This window comes from Budorcas taxicolor, chromosome 18, assembly GCF_023091745.1.
Source record: "Budorcas taxicolor isolate Tak-1 chromosome 18, Takin1.1, whole genome shotgun sequence".
NCBI classification, from domain to species: Eukaryota; Metazoa; Chordata; class Mammalia; order Artiodactyla; family Bovidae; genus Budorcas; species Budorcas taxicolor.
Window position 1 is genome coordinate 66,335,124 of NC_068927.1, and position 14,361 is coordinate 66,349,484.

The 14,361-nt window shown below is 60.5% G+C and overlaps 2 protein-coding genes across 2 annotated transcripts in view; one reads left to right on the forward strand and one right to left on the reverse strand.

The window, feature by feature from the left end:
- The window catches only part of LOC128062818 (zinc finger protein 850-like), a 782,010-nt gene that overhangs the window by 376,497 nt on the left and 391,152 nt on the right, over nt 1–14,361 (forward strand). The window lies entirely within an intron of this gene.
- Nucleotides 304–12,150, reverse strand: PEG3 (paternally expressed 3). The gene is given in 9 exon segments (XM_052655252.1): nt 304–4,020; nt 4,156–6,672; nt 6,971–7,063; nt 7,547–7,649; nt 9,850–9,950; nt 10,029–10,175; nt 10,845–10,934; nt 11,171–12,098; nt 12,100–12,150. Coding segments are annotated over 9 exon segments (7,605 nt in total). The 3' UTR covers nt 304–445.

Sequence of the window (14,361 nt, forward strand, 5' to 3'; positions counted from 1 at the left end):
TGCAGGTAAACGACCAGTGTCTGTCACACTCGGTCCCGTTGACTGTGCTGGGCTGTCCTGTGTACATCTCGGGAGGCAGTGCGCCGAGGCCCCGGGCTGTCACAGACGGGTGCTCTCTGCAGCCGCGAAGGCCCCGGCGGAGAGCGGCCGAGTGCCCTGCTGTCCCGCAGTACCTGCTGTGCTGGACACGGGAGCTGCAGGCGTCTGCACCTTGGGGCCGAGCGTCTGAATCCAGGCCGGTGGGTCAGGTTGTGCGTGGGTGAGGGGGGCCGGGTCCCAGTGGAGGCCCCGGTCCCAGTGGAGGCCCCGGCCCGCCGAGCCTCAGCTGGCCGTGGGGCTGTGTCCGGGTGTCTGAAGTCCAGGTCGGGTGGGTGCAGTCCGGGCGGTCGCGGTGGGTCCGGTGAGTGTGGGTGAGGAGGGTCGGGTCCCAGGGGGGCCCTGGGCCTCAGCCGGTGTGGCTGTTCTGGTGCCTGGCCAGGGACAGGCGGTCGCTGAAGAGCTGCCCGCACACGTCGCACTTGAAGAGCTCGGCGTCGGGCCGGCCGCCCTCGGGGCCGCCGGCGCCCTCGCCGTAGAGGCCGGCGGGCTCCAGGATGACGAGGCTGGCGTGCGCCGTCAGGTGCTCGGCGTAGGCGGCGCCCGAGGGGAAGGTCTCGCCGCACTCGCCGCAGTCGTAGTACGGCTCCTCCACCTGGATCTCCTGCTCCTCGCCCTCCTCCTCGGGGTCCTCGATGCCCGCGCCGTCCGGCTCGTCGTCGTCGCCCTCGGGTTCTTCGGCGCGCTCCTCCGGGTCCTCGATGCCCGCGCCGTCCGGCTCGTCGGCGTCCATGTCGGGCTGCTCGGCCTCGGCGTGGGGCTGCTCCGCCTCGCCGCTCGGCTCCGCGGCCTCCCACTCCGGGCCCTCGGCCTCCCCGAGGGGCTCGGCCGCCTCCACCTCGGGCTCGGCCGCCTCCACCTCGGGCTCGGCCGCCTCCACCTCGGGCTCGGCCGCCTCCACGTTGGAGCCGCGGATGCGCAGGACTTCCCGGGGGACGAGGACGTGGGCCTCTGCCTCCTGGGCCGCGGCGGCCGCGCCCCCCTCCTGCAGGTGCAGCTTCTGGTGCTTGGTGAGGATGGTGCTGTGGATGAAGGACTTGCCGCAGTCCTTGCACTCGTAGAAGGGCCAGTCCCTCTTGGGCGGCTCCGTGAGGAAGGACGTGTGCACGAAGGCGGCCCCGTAGTCGTAGGGCTCGCCCTTCTCGTGCACGCGCATGTGCTCCTGGAGGTCGGCCTGGCTGGGGAAGGACTCGCCGCAGGTCTCACACTCGTAGCGCGGCTCCTCGCCCGGGTCTCGCTGCGGCTCCGTGGGCGCCGGGCCGGGCCCCGCCGCGCCCGTGCCCCCCTGGCCCTGATCAGGCAGGCCCTCGCCGGCGTGGCCTCGGGCGTGCTCGCTGAGGCCTGAGGCGTGGATGAAGTCCTGCCCGCACACCTGGCACTGAGGGCCCACCCCGGCGGGGGCGCTCTTCGGTGGGGCCTGCGGCTGCCGCGGGCTGGCGATCAGGGGCTGCATGAAGGGCTCGTACCGCCTGTGGCCGTAGAACTGGTCCTGCTCGTGGACCTTCTGGTGCTCGAAGAGGAACGAGCTGTGCACGAACGACTCCCCGCAGGCCGGGCACTCGTACAGCTGCTCTCCGAGGCAGTCTTTCTGGTACTCGCTGACAGGCGGCATGTGCGCCGCGGGGTGCGTGTGCTCGCGGCTGTCCACCAGGCACCCGCGGCCGTGCACCTTCTGGTGGTCCCGGAGGTCCGCGCGGTCCGCGAAGCCCAGCCCACAGTCCTTGCAGCCATAGATGGAGTCTTCGGCCTCCTCAGGCTCCTCCTGCTCCTCCAGCTCTTCCTCCGGAGACCCATCCAGGCCCAGGTCCTGCATCACGGGCTCTCCAAACAGCTTCCCATCATGGAACTTCTCCCGGGCATAGATTTTCTGATGTCTGCCAAGGTCTTCAACGGTGGCAAAGCATTCCCCACACTCCTTACATTCATTGAGGACTGGCTGCTCGCAGTAACTGGTCTCACTTGTTAGCTCAGCATAGCTGGTCTGAGCTAGTGGTTCAGAGTAACTGGTCTCAGCTGCTAGCTCAGCATAACTAGTCTGAACTGCTGGTTCAGAATAACTGATCTGAGCTGCTAGCTCAGCATAACTAGTCTCAGCTGGTGGTTCATCATAGCTGATGTGAGCTGCTAGGTCAGCATAGCTTGTCTCAGCTGCTAGTTCAGCATAACTGATCTCAGCTGCTAGATCAGCGTAACTAGCCTCAGCTGGTGGTTCATCAAAACTGACCTGAGCTGCTGATTCAGCATAATTGGTCTCAGCTGGTTCAATATAACTAGTCTGAGTTGGTGGTTCAAAGTAACTGGTCTCAGCTGCTAGTTCAGCATAACTAGTCGGAGCTGCTAGTTCAGCATAACTAATCTGAGCTACTAGCTCTGCATAACTAGTCTCAGCTGGGGGTTCCTCAGCATATCTGGTCTGAGCTGGCTCCTCGGCATAAGTGGTCTGAGCTGGCTCCTCGGCATAAGTGGTCTGAGCTGGCTCCTCGGCATAACTGGTCTGAGCTGGTTCCTCGGCATAACTGGTCTGATCTGGTTCCTCGGCATAACTGGTCTGATCTGGTTCCTCGGCATAACTGGTCTGATCTGGTTCCTCGGCATAACTGGTCTGATCTGGTTCCTCGGCATAACTGGTCTGATCTGGTTCCTCGGCATAACTGGTCTGATCTGGTTCCTCCAAATATCTGATCTGAGCTGATTCCTCGGCATAACTGGCCTGAGCTGGATCCTCAGAATAGCTGGTCTGAGATGGTTCCTCGTCGTACCTGGTCTGAGCTGGTTTCTCGGCGTAACTGGTCTGAGCTGGTTCCTTGGCGTAACTGGTCTGAGCTGGTTCCTCAGTATAACTGGTCTGAGCTGGTTCCTCAGTATAACTGGTCTGAGCTGGTTCCTCAGTATAACTGGTCTGGGCTGGTTCCTCAGAATAACTGGTCTGAGATGGTTCCTCGTCATACCTGGTCTGAGCTGGTTCCTCGGCATAACTGGCCTCAGCTGGTTCCTCAGCATAACTGGTCTGAGCTGGTTCCTCAGTATAACTGGCCTGAGCTGGTTCCTCAGAATAACTGGTCTGAGATGGTTCCTCGTCGTACCTGATCTGAGCTGGTTCCTCGGCATAACTGGCCTCAGCTGGTTCCTCGGCATAACTGGTCTGAGCTGGTTCCTCGGCGTAACTGGTCTGAGCTGGTTCCTCGGCGTAACTGGCCTGAGCTGGTTCCTCGGCGTAACTGGCCTGAGCTGGTTCTTCGGCGTAACTGGCCTGAGCTGGTTCTTCGGCGTAACTGGTCTGAGCTGGTTCTTCAGTGTAACTGGTCTGAGCTGGTTCTTCTGTGTAACTGGTCTCAGCTGCTGGGTCAGTATAACTGGTCTGAGCTGGTTCCTCAATACAACTGGTCTGAGCTGGTTCCTCAGTATCACTGGCTTCAGCTGATTCCTCGGTGTAATTGGTCTGAGCCGGTTCTTTGGTGTAACTGGTCTGAGCCGGTTTCTCAATACAACTGGTCTGAGCTGGTTCCTCAGTATAACTGGCCTCAGCTGATTCCTCGGTGTAATTGGTCTGAGCTGGTTTCTCAATACAACTGGTCTGAGCTGGTGCCTCAGTATAACTGGCCTCAGCTGGTTCCTTGGTGTAATTGGTCTGAGCTGGTTCTTCTGTGTAACTGGTATCAGCTGCTGGGTCAGTGTGACTGGTCTGAGCTGCTTCTTCAATACAGCTGGTCTGAGCTGGTTCCTCAGTATAACTGGCCTCAGCGGATTCCTCGGTGTAATTGGTCTGAGCTGGTTCTTCGGTGTAACTGGTATCAGCTGCTGGGTCAGTGTAATTGGTCTGAGCTGGTTCTTGAGTACAACTGGTCTGAGCTGGTTCTTGAGTACAACTGGTCTGAGCTGGTTCTTGAATACAACTGGTCTGAGCTGGTTCTTCAATACAACTGGCCTCAGCTGGTCCCTCAGTGTAATTGGTCTGAGATGGTTCTTCAATACAACTGGCCTCAGCTGGTCCCTCGGTGTAATTGGTCTGAGATGGTTCTTCAATACAACTGGCCTCAGCTGGTCCCTCGGTGTAATTGGTTTGAGATGGTTCTTCAATACAACTGGCCTCAGCTGGTCCCTCGGTGTAATTGGTCTGAGATGGTTCTTCAATACAACTGGCCTCAGCTGGTCCCTCGGTGTAATTGGTCTGAGATGGTTCCTCAATACAACTGGCCTCAGCTGGTCCCTCGGTGTAATTGGTCTGAGCTGGTTCTTCAGTGTAACTGGTCTCAGCTGCTGGGTCAGTATAACTGGTCTGAGCTGGTTCCTCAATACAACTGGTCTGAACTGGTTCCTCAGTATAACTAGTCTCAGCTGGTGCCTCAGTATAGTTGGTCTGAGCTGGTTCTTCGGAGTAACTGGTCTCAGCTGCTGGATCAGTATAACTGGTCTGAGCTGGTTCCTCAATACAACTGGTCTGAGCTGGTTCCTCAATACAACTGGTCTGAGCTGGTTCCTCAGTGTAACTACCCTCAGCTGGTGCCTCAGTGTAACTGGTCTGAGCTGGTTCTTCGGCATAGCTGGTCTGAGCTGCTAGTTCAGCATAGCTAGTCTGAGCTGCTTCCTGGGCATAACCCATCTGCACTGACTGGCCTTGGTAGCTGGTCTGAGGGTCAGTGGAGGACAGGCTGCGAAGGGCAGACCGTAGGTAGCTCTTACTTCCGGAGAGCTTCTTCCTGTTGTGGATCTTCTGGTGCTCAGCCAGCTCGGAGCTACGGACAAAGAACTCTCCACACTCTGGACATTCGTAAAATCTCTCTCTCGGGCGAAACGTTTGAGGCTCACCAAAACGCAAGGTGGGGATCATGGAGGCGTCATAATTCTTGCGCTCGATGTTCTTCTTCTTGGCACGTGCCTTCTGGTGCTGGCGGCCGTCTGAGCTGGGGCTGGAGGCTTCGCCGTCTCTCTTCCACCCGCTGGGGCCTTCCCCAGCAAGGTGGTCCAGAGGGGCAGGGCGCGATGCGCGATAGAAGACTGAGCTCCTGAAGAAGCTGTGCCTGCCTCCGGCGTAAGGGCTCTCCCAGGCTGGGGGCTTCTGCGGTGGGTCACGAAGGCCTGAGAGGTATGTGGAGGGCTCTCCATCCTCCCTGAGGCTGCGGGGAGGCCGGAAGGCGGCCAGGCTGTGGAAGATGGCCCTCTCGTAGGTGCTCCTCTCGTAGGCCCGGGCCTCCTGGCCGTCTTCGGGGTTGCTACTGGCAGTGAATGCCTTCTCTTCGTCCTCGTCCTCGGGCGGCCTGGTGATTGTGTGACTCTTCTGAGAGCTGGGCATAGACATGCTGTGGAGCAGCGGCTTCTCATACCCCCGGCTGTCGAAGTAGCTCTTCCGAGAATGAATTTTCTGGTGCTCCATGAAGTCTGAGCTCCGCCCAAAGGCATCCCCGCCCTCTCTGAAGTCGTAGAGCTTCTCTTTGGAGTAGGTTTTCTGGCGCCTCTTCAGGGACTGGCCAGGAACGAAGGTCTCCTCGAAGGCTCTGGCCCTGCCATCGGACGGGCTCCCCCGGCCGTGGGTCTTCTGGTGCTCCCGCAGGGCTGCGCTGTGGTGGAAGGTCTCCCCACAGACCTTGCACTCGTAGCGCTTCTCCTTCCCGCAGGCCCTCTGCAGCTCGCCGAGCATGGGGGTGCGCCTCACGGCGCCCGTGCTGCGCTCCTTCTCCCGGTCCTCGTGGCTGTGGATCTTCTGGTGCTCGACCAGGGCCGAGCTGTGCAAGAAGGTCTCCTTGCACACCTTGCACTCGTAGAACTTGTCCTTGCCGTACATCTTCTGAAGCTCACTGAAGGTGGGGCTGGGCAGGAAGGGCTCGTCCTGCTCCTCGTCCCCACTGCCCCCGACGTGCTCTCGGGCCCGGCCCCGCCGATGCTCGGCCAGGCTGGCACCGTTGCTGGCAGCCTGCGCACCCTCAGAGCGCCTGGCGCCCGCGGGCCTGCCCTGGGCCTCGCTGACGGCGGCGCCGTGGATGAAGGACTCCCCGTACTCGTACAGGCTCTCCCGGGTGTGCACGATCTGGTGCTCCACGAACTCAGAGATGACCGCGAAGGACCTCCCGCACTCGTCGCACACGTAGGGCATGGCCGCCACGTCCAGCGGCTGAGACAGGGCCACGGGCGGAGCGCTCAGGCTGCTGGCGCCCGCTGCCTTGGCGGCCCTGCGGGCCTCGCCTCCGGACTCGAAGGGCCGTTTCCTCGCTCCGCCCCTGGGATCGTGCACTGGGCCCTGCCCCTCCACATCGAAGTGGTAGCGCCTTTTTCTCTCCAGAGCACGCTTTTTGGAAACCGGGTCTGAGCTACAGCTGAAGCCTCCTCCCCCAAAGGCGCCCCCCTCTGGGCCCCTCTCTGAGGCTCCCGCCTCCCTCCTGCTGAACGATGCTTCCTTCCAGTCGCCGCCTGCCCTCCGGGAGAGCCGGTGTGGCCGCTCACTTGGCTCCCGCACCCGCCCGGACCTGGAACTGCGGGCCACATCCTTGATGAACTTCTCCATGATAACCCCGTGAGAGGATTCGGCCTCACAGATGCCCCGCCGGTGGGCTGACTTCTTGGTCTCAGGCGCCGTCTTCAGACCTGGAAGAAGCCCCGTGTGAGCACTCCCTGGGGCCCTGGGATGAACGCCTGTACCCTGTGCCCCGACCGCGTGCCCCCAAGTGTCCCTGCACGCCACCACATATCCATGTGCATGCCCTGTGTGACTGTGTGCTGCTGCGTGTGTGCACATGCCACCCCGTCAGTGCATGCTGCCATGTCTGTGCACACCCCCCAACGCATGGCAGTGTGTGTGCACCGCCGTGTCTGTGCACACCCCCGCATGGCATGTCTGTGCACGCGCCCAGCGCTGGCTCCTGCAGCAGGGCCTCGCGCTCACCTCTGCTGGTGCTCGGGTAGGCACTTCTCTTTGACCTTGCCGAGGGGCCCTGGGTCATGTGTGAGTGGCCGTCGTCCTCGGCAAGCTGGACCCCTGTCCGCAGAGGAACACAGCATGAGATGTGTCACCCTGGATGACGGGCTCTCAGGTGCTGAGCGTGCCCTGGACGGCCTGTGTCTCACTCTCCTCTCCTCACTGTCCATTCCTTGGCCCCTTGCCCAGCTTGTCTTGGTTAATTTTCCGGACTCTGCTGACAAGCTTGTGCAGAGGCCTTGAGCGCCCCTAAACCCAGGGCGTCCTTGCTGGCTCTCAGGCTCCGCCCATTTCCCCACCTGTCACTGCCCACAGGGCCCCTCGCGGGGCCACTGCCACCTCAGACCTGACCACGTGTCCACCGGGGAAGCCACCCAGGACCCCGGACCTGCCTCAGAGCAGACTGGAGTCGCAGGGCGGCACTCTGGGGTGAGAGCCATGTGGGCGTGGCCCCACCAGTGTGGGTCACAGGACCACTCCCCTTCCCCTCCCGCTCCCGCTCCGCCAGGAGCCGTTCTGACCGCTTCCGCTTCGAGCACTCACCCAGTGAGAGCAGCTTCCGGTAGTTCTCCATGTTGTCCTGAATCGGGTTCTGGGGCTTGCGATCCTCGGTGAGGGCCACCATGTCCTGGTACAACACCGCCTCCTGCAACCGCAGATGTGCCCTCAGTGGGGTCTGCCCGGGCGACCGCGGCCAGGGCCGCGCCAGCGGCGCGGGAGCCACACACACACACACGCACACAGTGTGCGGCAAGTGCTCACAGCGCCGGGGGTTCCGAGTGATCTGGTCAGGCTCTACTAGGGACCTACGTCGTACCTACCTTGGCGCTACACTCTGAGGAAGCTCCCAAAGACGGAGGGCACATATTCCTTGCCCTCATGCAGCTTATCATTTGGTTGGAGAGAAACAATCAGAGAACAGTAAACAACAAAGCGGGGTGCAGAGAGTCGGCGCTAAGCGGGCGTGGCGGGGACGGCTCAGGGTGGGCTGGGGGGCGTGAGCAAGACCCGCAGGTGTGGGCGGGGCTGCGAGCGCTGCTGAGGCCCCAGGTAGGGCACGGAGCCTGAGGGGCCCCCAGCGGCGCAGCCAGAGGAACTCCAGGGCCAGAGGCGCTCAAGCACCTTCACGACCGAGCAAGCTGGGAACGGAAGGCCTCCCAAACCTCAGCGTCCTCATCTGTGAAATGGAGAGGAGGGTGTCCACCTGCCCCCCCCCCCCCCCCAGGCTGTGGGGGCCCTGTCACCTGGGCTGCTGACCTGGGGCGAAGCACGGAGGAGCTAACACTATGTGTGCATGTCCTGCCACGTGGTCTGCGGCACGTGGGGGTAAGTGTGGAGGAAGACTGGGTGGGACTCCCCTGGCGGGCCAGCAGTTAAGACCCTGGGCTTCCACTGCAGGGCACGTGGGTTCAGTCCCTGGTCAGGGAACTGAGACCCCACACGCCATGTGGCCCGGCCAAAAAGTAAGAAAAGAAAAATTATGTAAATAAAACATAAGTTGTTGTCACTACTGAACTATTATGTAAAGATACTTTGATATTAAATTTGCTATAGTTCTGGGAACTATACAACAGGACAGCCATGTGGAAGCGTAGCAGAGAAAACAAAAACAATGTGGGCACAATTAGGTGCAGCTCCTACTGAGAAAAATAAACAGGCACAGGCATTGGGGTTTAAGAGAAAGAAAACCTCCTTTATACAACTGCCACTGTTCAGCAATTAGAAACAAAACCCCTGGCAAAATGAAGCAGAGCTTCAGAAATGAACCCCTTGCCAGGCCAGGGCTGTGGAGTCCAGGACGGGAAGCTGCCGAAGCAGGAGGCACCGCCGGACTGCCGGTGCTGACCGTCGAGAGCTAGATGCTCCCTTTCTGGGGGTAGCCCATCCTCCACGGTGGGCAGCTCCCCGGAGTGGGCGCTGCGCGGCACTCAGGGCTGACAGCACCCCCTCCTAAGGCCTCCCCAGGATATCACAGTGCAGGAGAAGCCACAGGGGTGGGGAGCACAGGTGTGTCTGTGGTGGGACAGGAGGAAACCGGAGCTCTTGGCTTGGGGCTGGCAGAGAGCAGACGAGGTCAAGAATTCGGGGGGCCGAGGGTGCCACAGGGCACCACCCCTGGTGCTAACAGACCTCGACAGGCAATGGCAAAAGGAAAGGGGCACTTTTGACACCTTCCTGTTGGTCGAATCTGAGTGACATAAACGTGCATTACGTTCTGGACTACACTGTTCCCAGGATGGGGAACGCTGCTCTGACTTGAGCTGACCCAACGAGTAGGCAGCCCTGAGCTGCGCCTGAGTCTCTCAGACGCTGCCTTCTCACATGGCTGCACAGGCGCCCTCCTCCACGCTGCCACCTCACGTGTGACCCTCTTTCCGGAGCCCCTCCTTGCCCGTGCCCGTCCTTAGTGCATAGGGACTCCAAGTGACAGCGTGCCTGCCGCGTGCCAGGCCGCACACTGCGCATCTGTGTGTGGCTCATGCATCCCTCACAACAGCCCTGGTGAGGCTATCACACCCATTTCACAGATGAGGAAACTGAGGCTTGGTGCAGCTAGCGGGCTGGCAGGTGGCAGAGCCAGGCTGCAGACTCAGCTCTTCTCGGCTCCAGGACCTGAGTGCCCTCTCCCTCCACTCTGTGCACGGGGCAGGTGACCCCCAGGGGACACGAGTGCTGACCTCGCTGGCGAGCCAGAAACCAGGCAGCAGCCACTGGCCACCCCTGGGCTCTCTCCCCAAGCCTGGTGGGCTTCCCGGCGGCAGGCAACTCAGCCTCCCGAGAAAGAGAGGCACCTCCAACACGGAGTGAGGACGGCCCTCCCAGAACGAGAGGGAACCTGGGCGCACCTCGGAGCTGGCATCCAAATCCAGCAGGGAGTCCCTGCGTCTGTGCTCTCTTTCCTTGGCTCTCTCCGCCAGAGGAAGTGCAAGATCCCGCTGGTGAAACCCTGGGAAGGGAGAGGCAGCATGAACAAACGTGGCGCGGTTGGCAGGCAGGCGAGTGGGGGGGTCGCGGGGACACGTACTGCTCCTGGGGCTCCGGACGGACGGCCAGCGGTCCCGTGACTCCATGTCCCGGCTTCGGCCACGGCGGCGCTCCCGCTCCCGTGCCCGGCCTCGCTCCCGCTCTCGCTCCCAGTCCTGGTCCCAGTCCCGGTCCCGGTCCCGGTCACCTGCGGACACAGACACGCAGAGCTGACCGTGTGCTCTGCACGCCCCTCCACACCTGAACGCTATGTCTGCTCTCCCCTGGGAGCTGGGTCCCACACTGAGGGGCAGATGTCCCGGACACTGCGGCCTGCAACTGCTTCCGGGGCCTCGCGCAGGCTGGCCTGGCCTTGGTCAAGCCGCCGCCCTGGAGGGGCCCGTTCCCGCTTCAGGCTCTCCCAGTGTCCCGGCTCCTGAGGTCTCCGCCTTCAGAAGGGCCATCTGCCAACCCCCCACAGCCTGGCCAACCCCAGCCCGTCTTAATGTGCCCCCACCTGACTACAGATAGACAAAGCACCGTCCCCGGAGCACTGCTGCTCCACAAAGTTCTCTGGAGAACCTTGAACAAATGATAGCTGTGCAGGCAAAGTGGTGATGAACTTTCCCCCCCGGAGGCGCTGGGCACAGCCTGAAACAACCTGCGGCAAATTCCAAATAGCTTCAAATTTTTAAATGTTTTCCCTCATCACTGAACAGTAAAAAGTTGTATTTCACTCCACGGATGTGTCTGCTTTGATGAAAACGTCTCATTCCGCCATCCCGGAATCCCCTGCCTCAGATTCCCGAGCAGCAGCAGCAGCAGGGCCCCAGAGAAGGGTTGCACGCAGACCCAGCGGCGGCGGGTGGCTACTCACTGCAGCAGGGGAGGGCAGGGCGCGGTGGTGGGGACTCCGCGGCCCTCCGGCTCATCCCGCCTTCGCTGTGGGTGTCGCTGCTGTTGTCGTCTGAGGGGACACCAGACACGGCTCAGGGGCTCAGCCACGCTTGTCCGTTAGCTTAGACCCCGAGGGCGCCCGCTACGTCCCTCTCCACCGCCCCTGGCCCCGGTTAGACCATCAGAGCTGGGGCGGGGAGGGCTCCGGCTCCTTGCGGGCAGAAAGGCCGCGGTTGCCACCTACACCGCCCCCCAACTGCCTGCCCCGGCCCCCAGCACGGTCCCGCCGCCGTCCCCTCGGCTCACCTTCCGGCTCGTACATCTCCTCGTACTCCTCCAGCAGAGCAACGAGCTTCTCGCAGGTCTCCGGCTTTTGTGCGTACACCCAAGGCTTGATCTTTTCCGGAAGGATGGTCAGGTACTGCTCCAGGACCAAGACCTCGATGATCTCCTCCTTGGTGCGAGTCTCCGGCTGCAACCAATCGAGGCAGAGGTTTCGGAGTTTGAGAAGGGTCTTCCGAGGCCCAATGAAATCCACGTAGAGGAAGTTCCGAAACCTCTGATGAAAGAACTCAGAGTCAGTGGCGCCTTCTCCTGGGACGGAGTCCGGCTCAGACAAGTCACTGTCTAGCTCATACAGGTTTGGGGCCCAAGACTTCTTGGGTTTGGTGGCGGACAAGGACTTGGGAGGCAGCATGTCTCTAAGGAAAAGTTTCACTGGAGGAACCCAACATGCGCCAACAGGGCAGACGCGGCAGCGGGGGCAGTCAGTGCTCAGGGACCTGCGGATCGTAAGGAGACACACATGTCCCAGGGGTTGAGGACCGCCCGGCGGGAGGACAGGCCCAGAGGGGCGCCGCACCACACCCCCGACACAGACACACGCGAGGAGCCGCAAGCAGCACGCCGGCCACGGAAGGACCGCGCTCTGCTCCTGACTGCCTCTGGGACCCTGGGCCTCGGCGCCCGCGGCCTGCAGTCCGCCCCTCCTCGGCAGACCCGGGGCCACGGGCCCGCGTGCCTTGCGCGGCCGGGCCTTCACGGCCTCAGTGTACAGTGCGGGAAAGCCGCACACACACGTGGTGGCGCGGGTCCTGGGCTTCGGGTGCTCTGGGCAACTTCTCTGCGCCTGTGCTCCGCATGCGCAACACGTGCTGACCAAGCTAACGGCCCCTGAAACCAGCAGCTCGGCGCCTCTGCACACTAGCCACGCCCCCACCGCACCAGCCGGGGGGGCTGCCCCGCGTCGGCGTCTGCAGGCAGCAGGCATGCCTTCTCCCCGGCATGCGCCCTGAGGGCAGCCCTGGGCTCCTGCTTGCACCCCTGCCTCTGGTGACTGAACCGAGGTCAGTCTACTGGTGCTCCAGGCACCTCTCAAATTTAGTCTTAAATATCTGAGCTAACTGGCCTGGGCCCCACTGTGAAGGGATCAGAGACAGATGCTTCCCTCACTGGGAAGGTCAGGGGTCGACATCAGCCCTGACGGTGTTTCGTGGAGCTCGGATGCTGGCACCCAGCTCAGCGAGCCGGCAGAAGGTGGGACGGGGCGTCGCTGAGTCTGCGGGAACCCCACATCAAGTACTCATATCCGTGGTGATGCCATGCCCAAGCGACCAGCAGGCTTCTGTGCGCCCAGCACCTCCTCCTGCTCTGGCCAGCCTCGCCCGAGATCCAGGGGCCTCCAGAGAAACCAGCACGCTACTCGCTTCACCCTCCCGACGCTGCGTCTCTAGTCTAGGGTCTGCCCTCACCCTGCTAAGAGCGCTTCTCGGGCTGTGTGTAAGAGCTGGCTCCCCGTCCTCCTCTCGCTCTGGCGGCAGCAGCTAAGGCTCCTCGCCCCCCTCCACCTGAGCCGCTCCGCGGCCCACGAGCCCTCCGGCCCGCTCTGTCCTCAGTGGTGGGCCGCGCTGGAGCAGAAAGCAGGCGGCACAGCAAAGAAGTCCAGGTCGGGGTGCAGTAACTTACCTGACAGTTTTGTACTTCTGACTTTACTTCCAGAGAAGGACAAAACCACATGCAGCAAAAATTCTTTTTTGTTTTAAAAGGAAAACCAGTAAGTTTTAAAAAAATTGTTTTTAATGTCTAAAGAGAAAACAAAAGGGGTTTCAATTATTTCGTCTCACAGCAGCCTTCCTGCCCAGGGCCAGAGCGCCTCTCTGCGGTGCGCTCCGCTCTGCCCCGTGCACACACCCCCACTCTCTCTGCAGCGTCCTGCCCGCCAGCCGGGCAGACCCTTGCCTCAGCCACTCCCATTCTGCCTGCCCTGCCCTCCTCTCCTCCACAGCAGACAGGGCACCAGGTGACAGCCTGCTGGGCAAGCCCCTCAGCTCTGGAGAGCCGCCGTGAGCTGACCCGGAGCCTGGCTAAGAGGGACTGCCTGACCAGAGCAGGGCCCTCAGAGCCCGCGGGGGACAGGGCAGCGAGCCCTGATCCCTCCGTGGCCTCCAATTCAGAGAACATGCTCCCTTGGACGGCCACGGCCCCGCCTCTCAAGAGGAGGACACCCCTGGGTATGTAAATCACCTGGTGGGAACAGGGTCCCTTCCGGAACTTCTGAACAAGTAGCTATCCTCAGGAACAGTCAAAATGCCAGGGACCTGCAGACATTTTAAAGAAAGAAATACATGGACAAATCAACACAGAAGTGTCAAGACTGTCAGAGAACTCATTCTCCATGCGGCTGTGGACTGAGACCGCGCTGTGGGCAAGGACTTAGGTGTCGTCTTCAAGAAAAGGCCCACTCCCACATCTTATAAACCAACCAGAGACAGGAGGTAGAAAGCTTTTGAGTTTCTGCTATGAAACCTGAATGATTTAAGAAATCTAAGACAGAGAGCTCCGGGCAGACCAAACTCCCTTCTGAAGCAGACACATACTACTAGGACTGCTGAGCCACACCCCTTGAAACTGCAAGCCACACCCCCTTGAGACTGCAAGCCACACCCCCTGAGACTGCAAGCCACACCCCCCTGAGACTGCAAGCCACACCCCCTGAAACTGCAAGCCACACTCCTCGACCCCATTTGTTCCTACACTAAATCTTTTATAATCTCTATACATAGTACATCGTTTCTAACAAAATGAGGTCACACTAGGGGCTCTCTCTGTGCGTGTATTGTTAGACGCAGTAATTTTTGATAGACATCTTTCCAATCGGTATACATAGACTGACGTCATTGTGTCTAAAGGCCACACAGTCTTCCTTTCTATGGATCCAGTCAATTCGCACTTGATGGAAATGACTAATGTAAAAGCTGTTTAAAGCATTAAATGAAAATACTAGGGTATGAAACGGTATATAGCATATGTGGCATTCTTACTACAAACATAGTCATTTATATGCACACAGAAAACGATGAGGATGTCCCCACATGGAATGAAATGCAGTTTTAGAAAGCAAAGCTAGAGATGGAGGCGTGTTTATACTGAAATTCTTATGGCCATTGCTAAAGAGCTGCACAAAGTCATGTCTACACACAGAAACACACCCACATAAA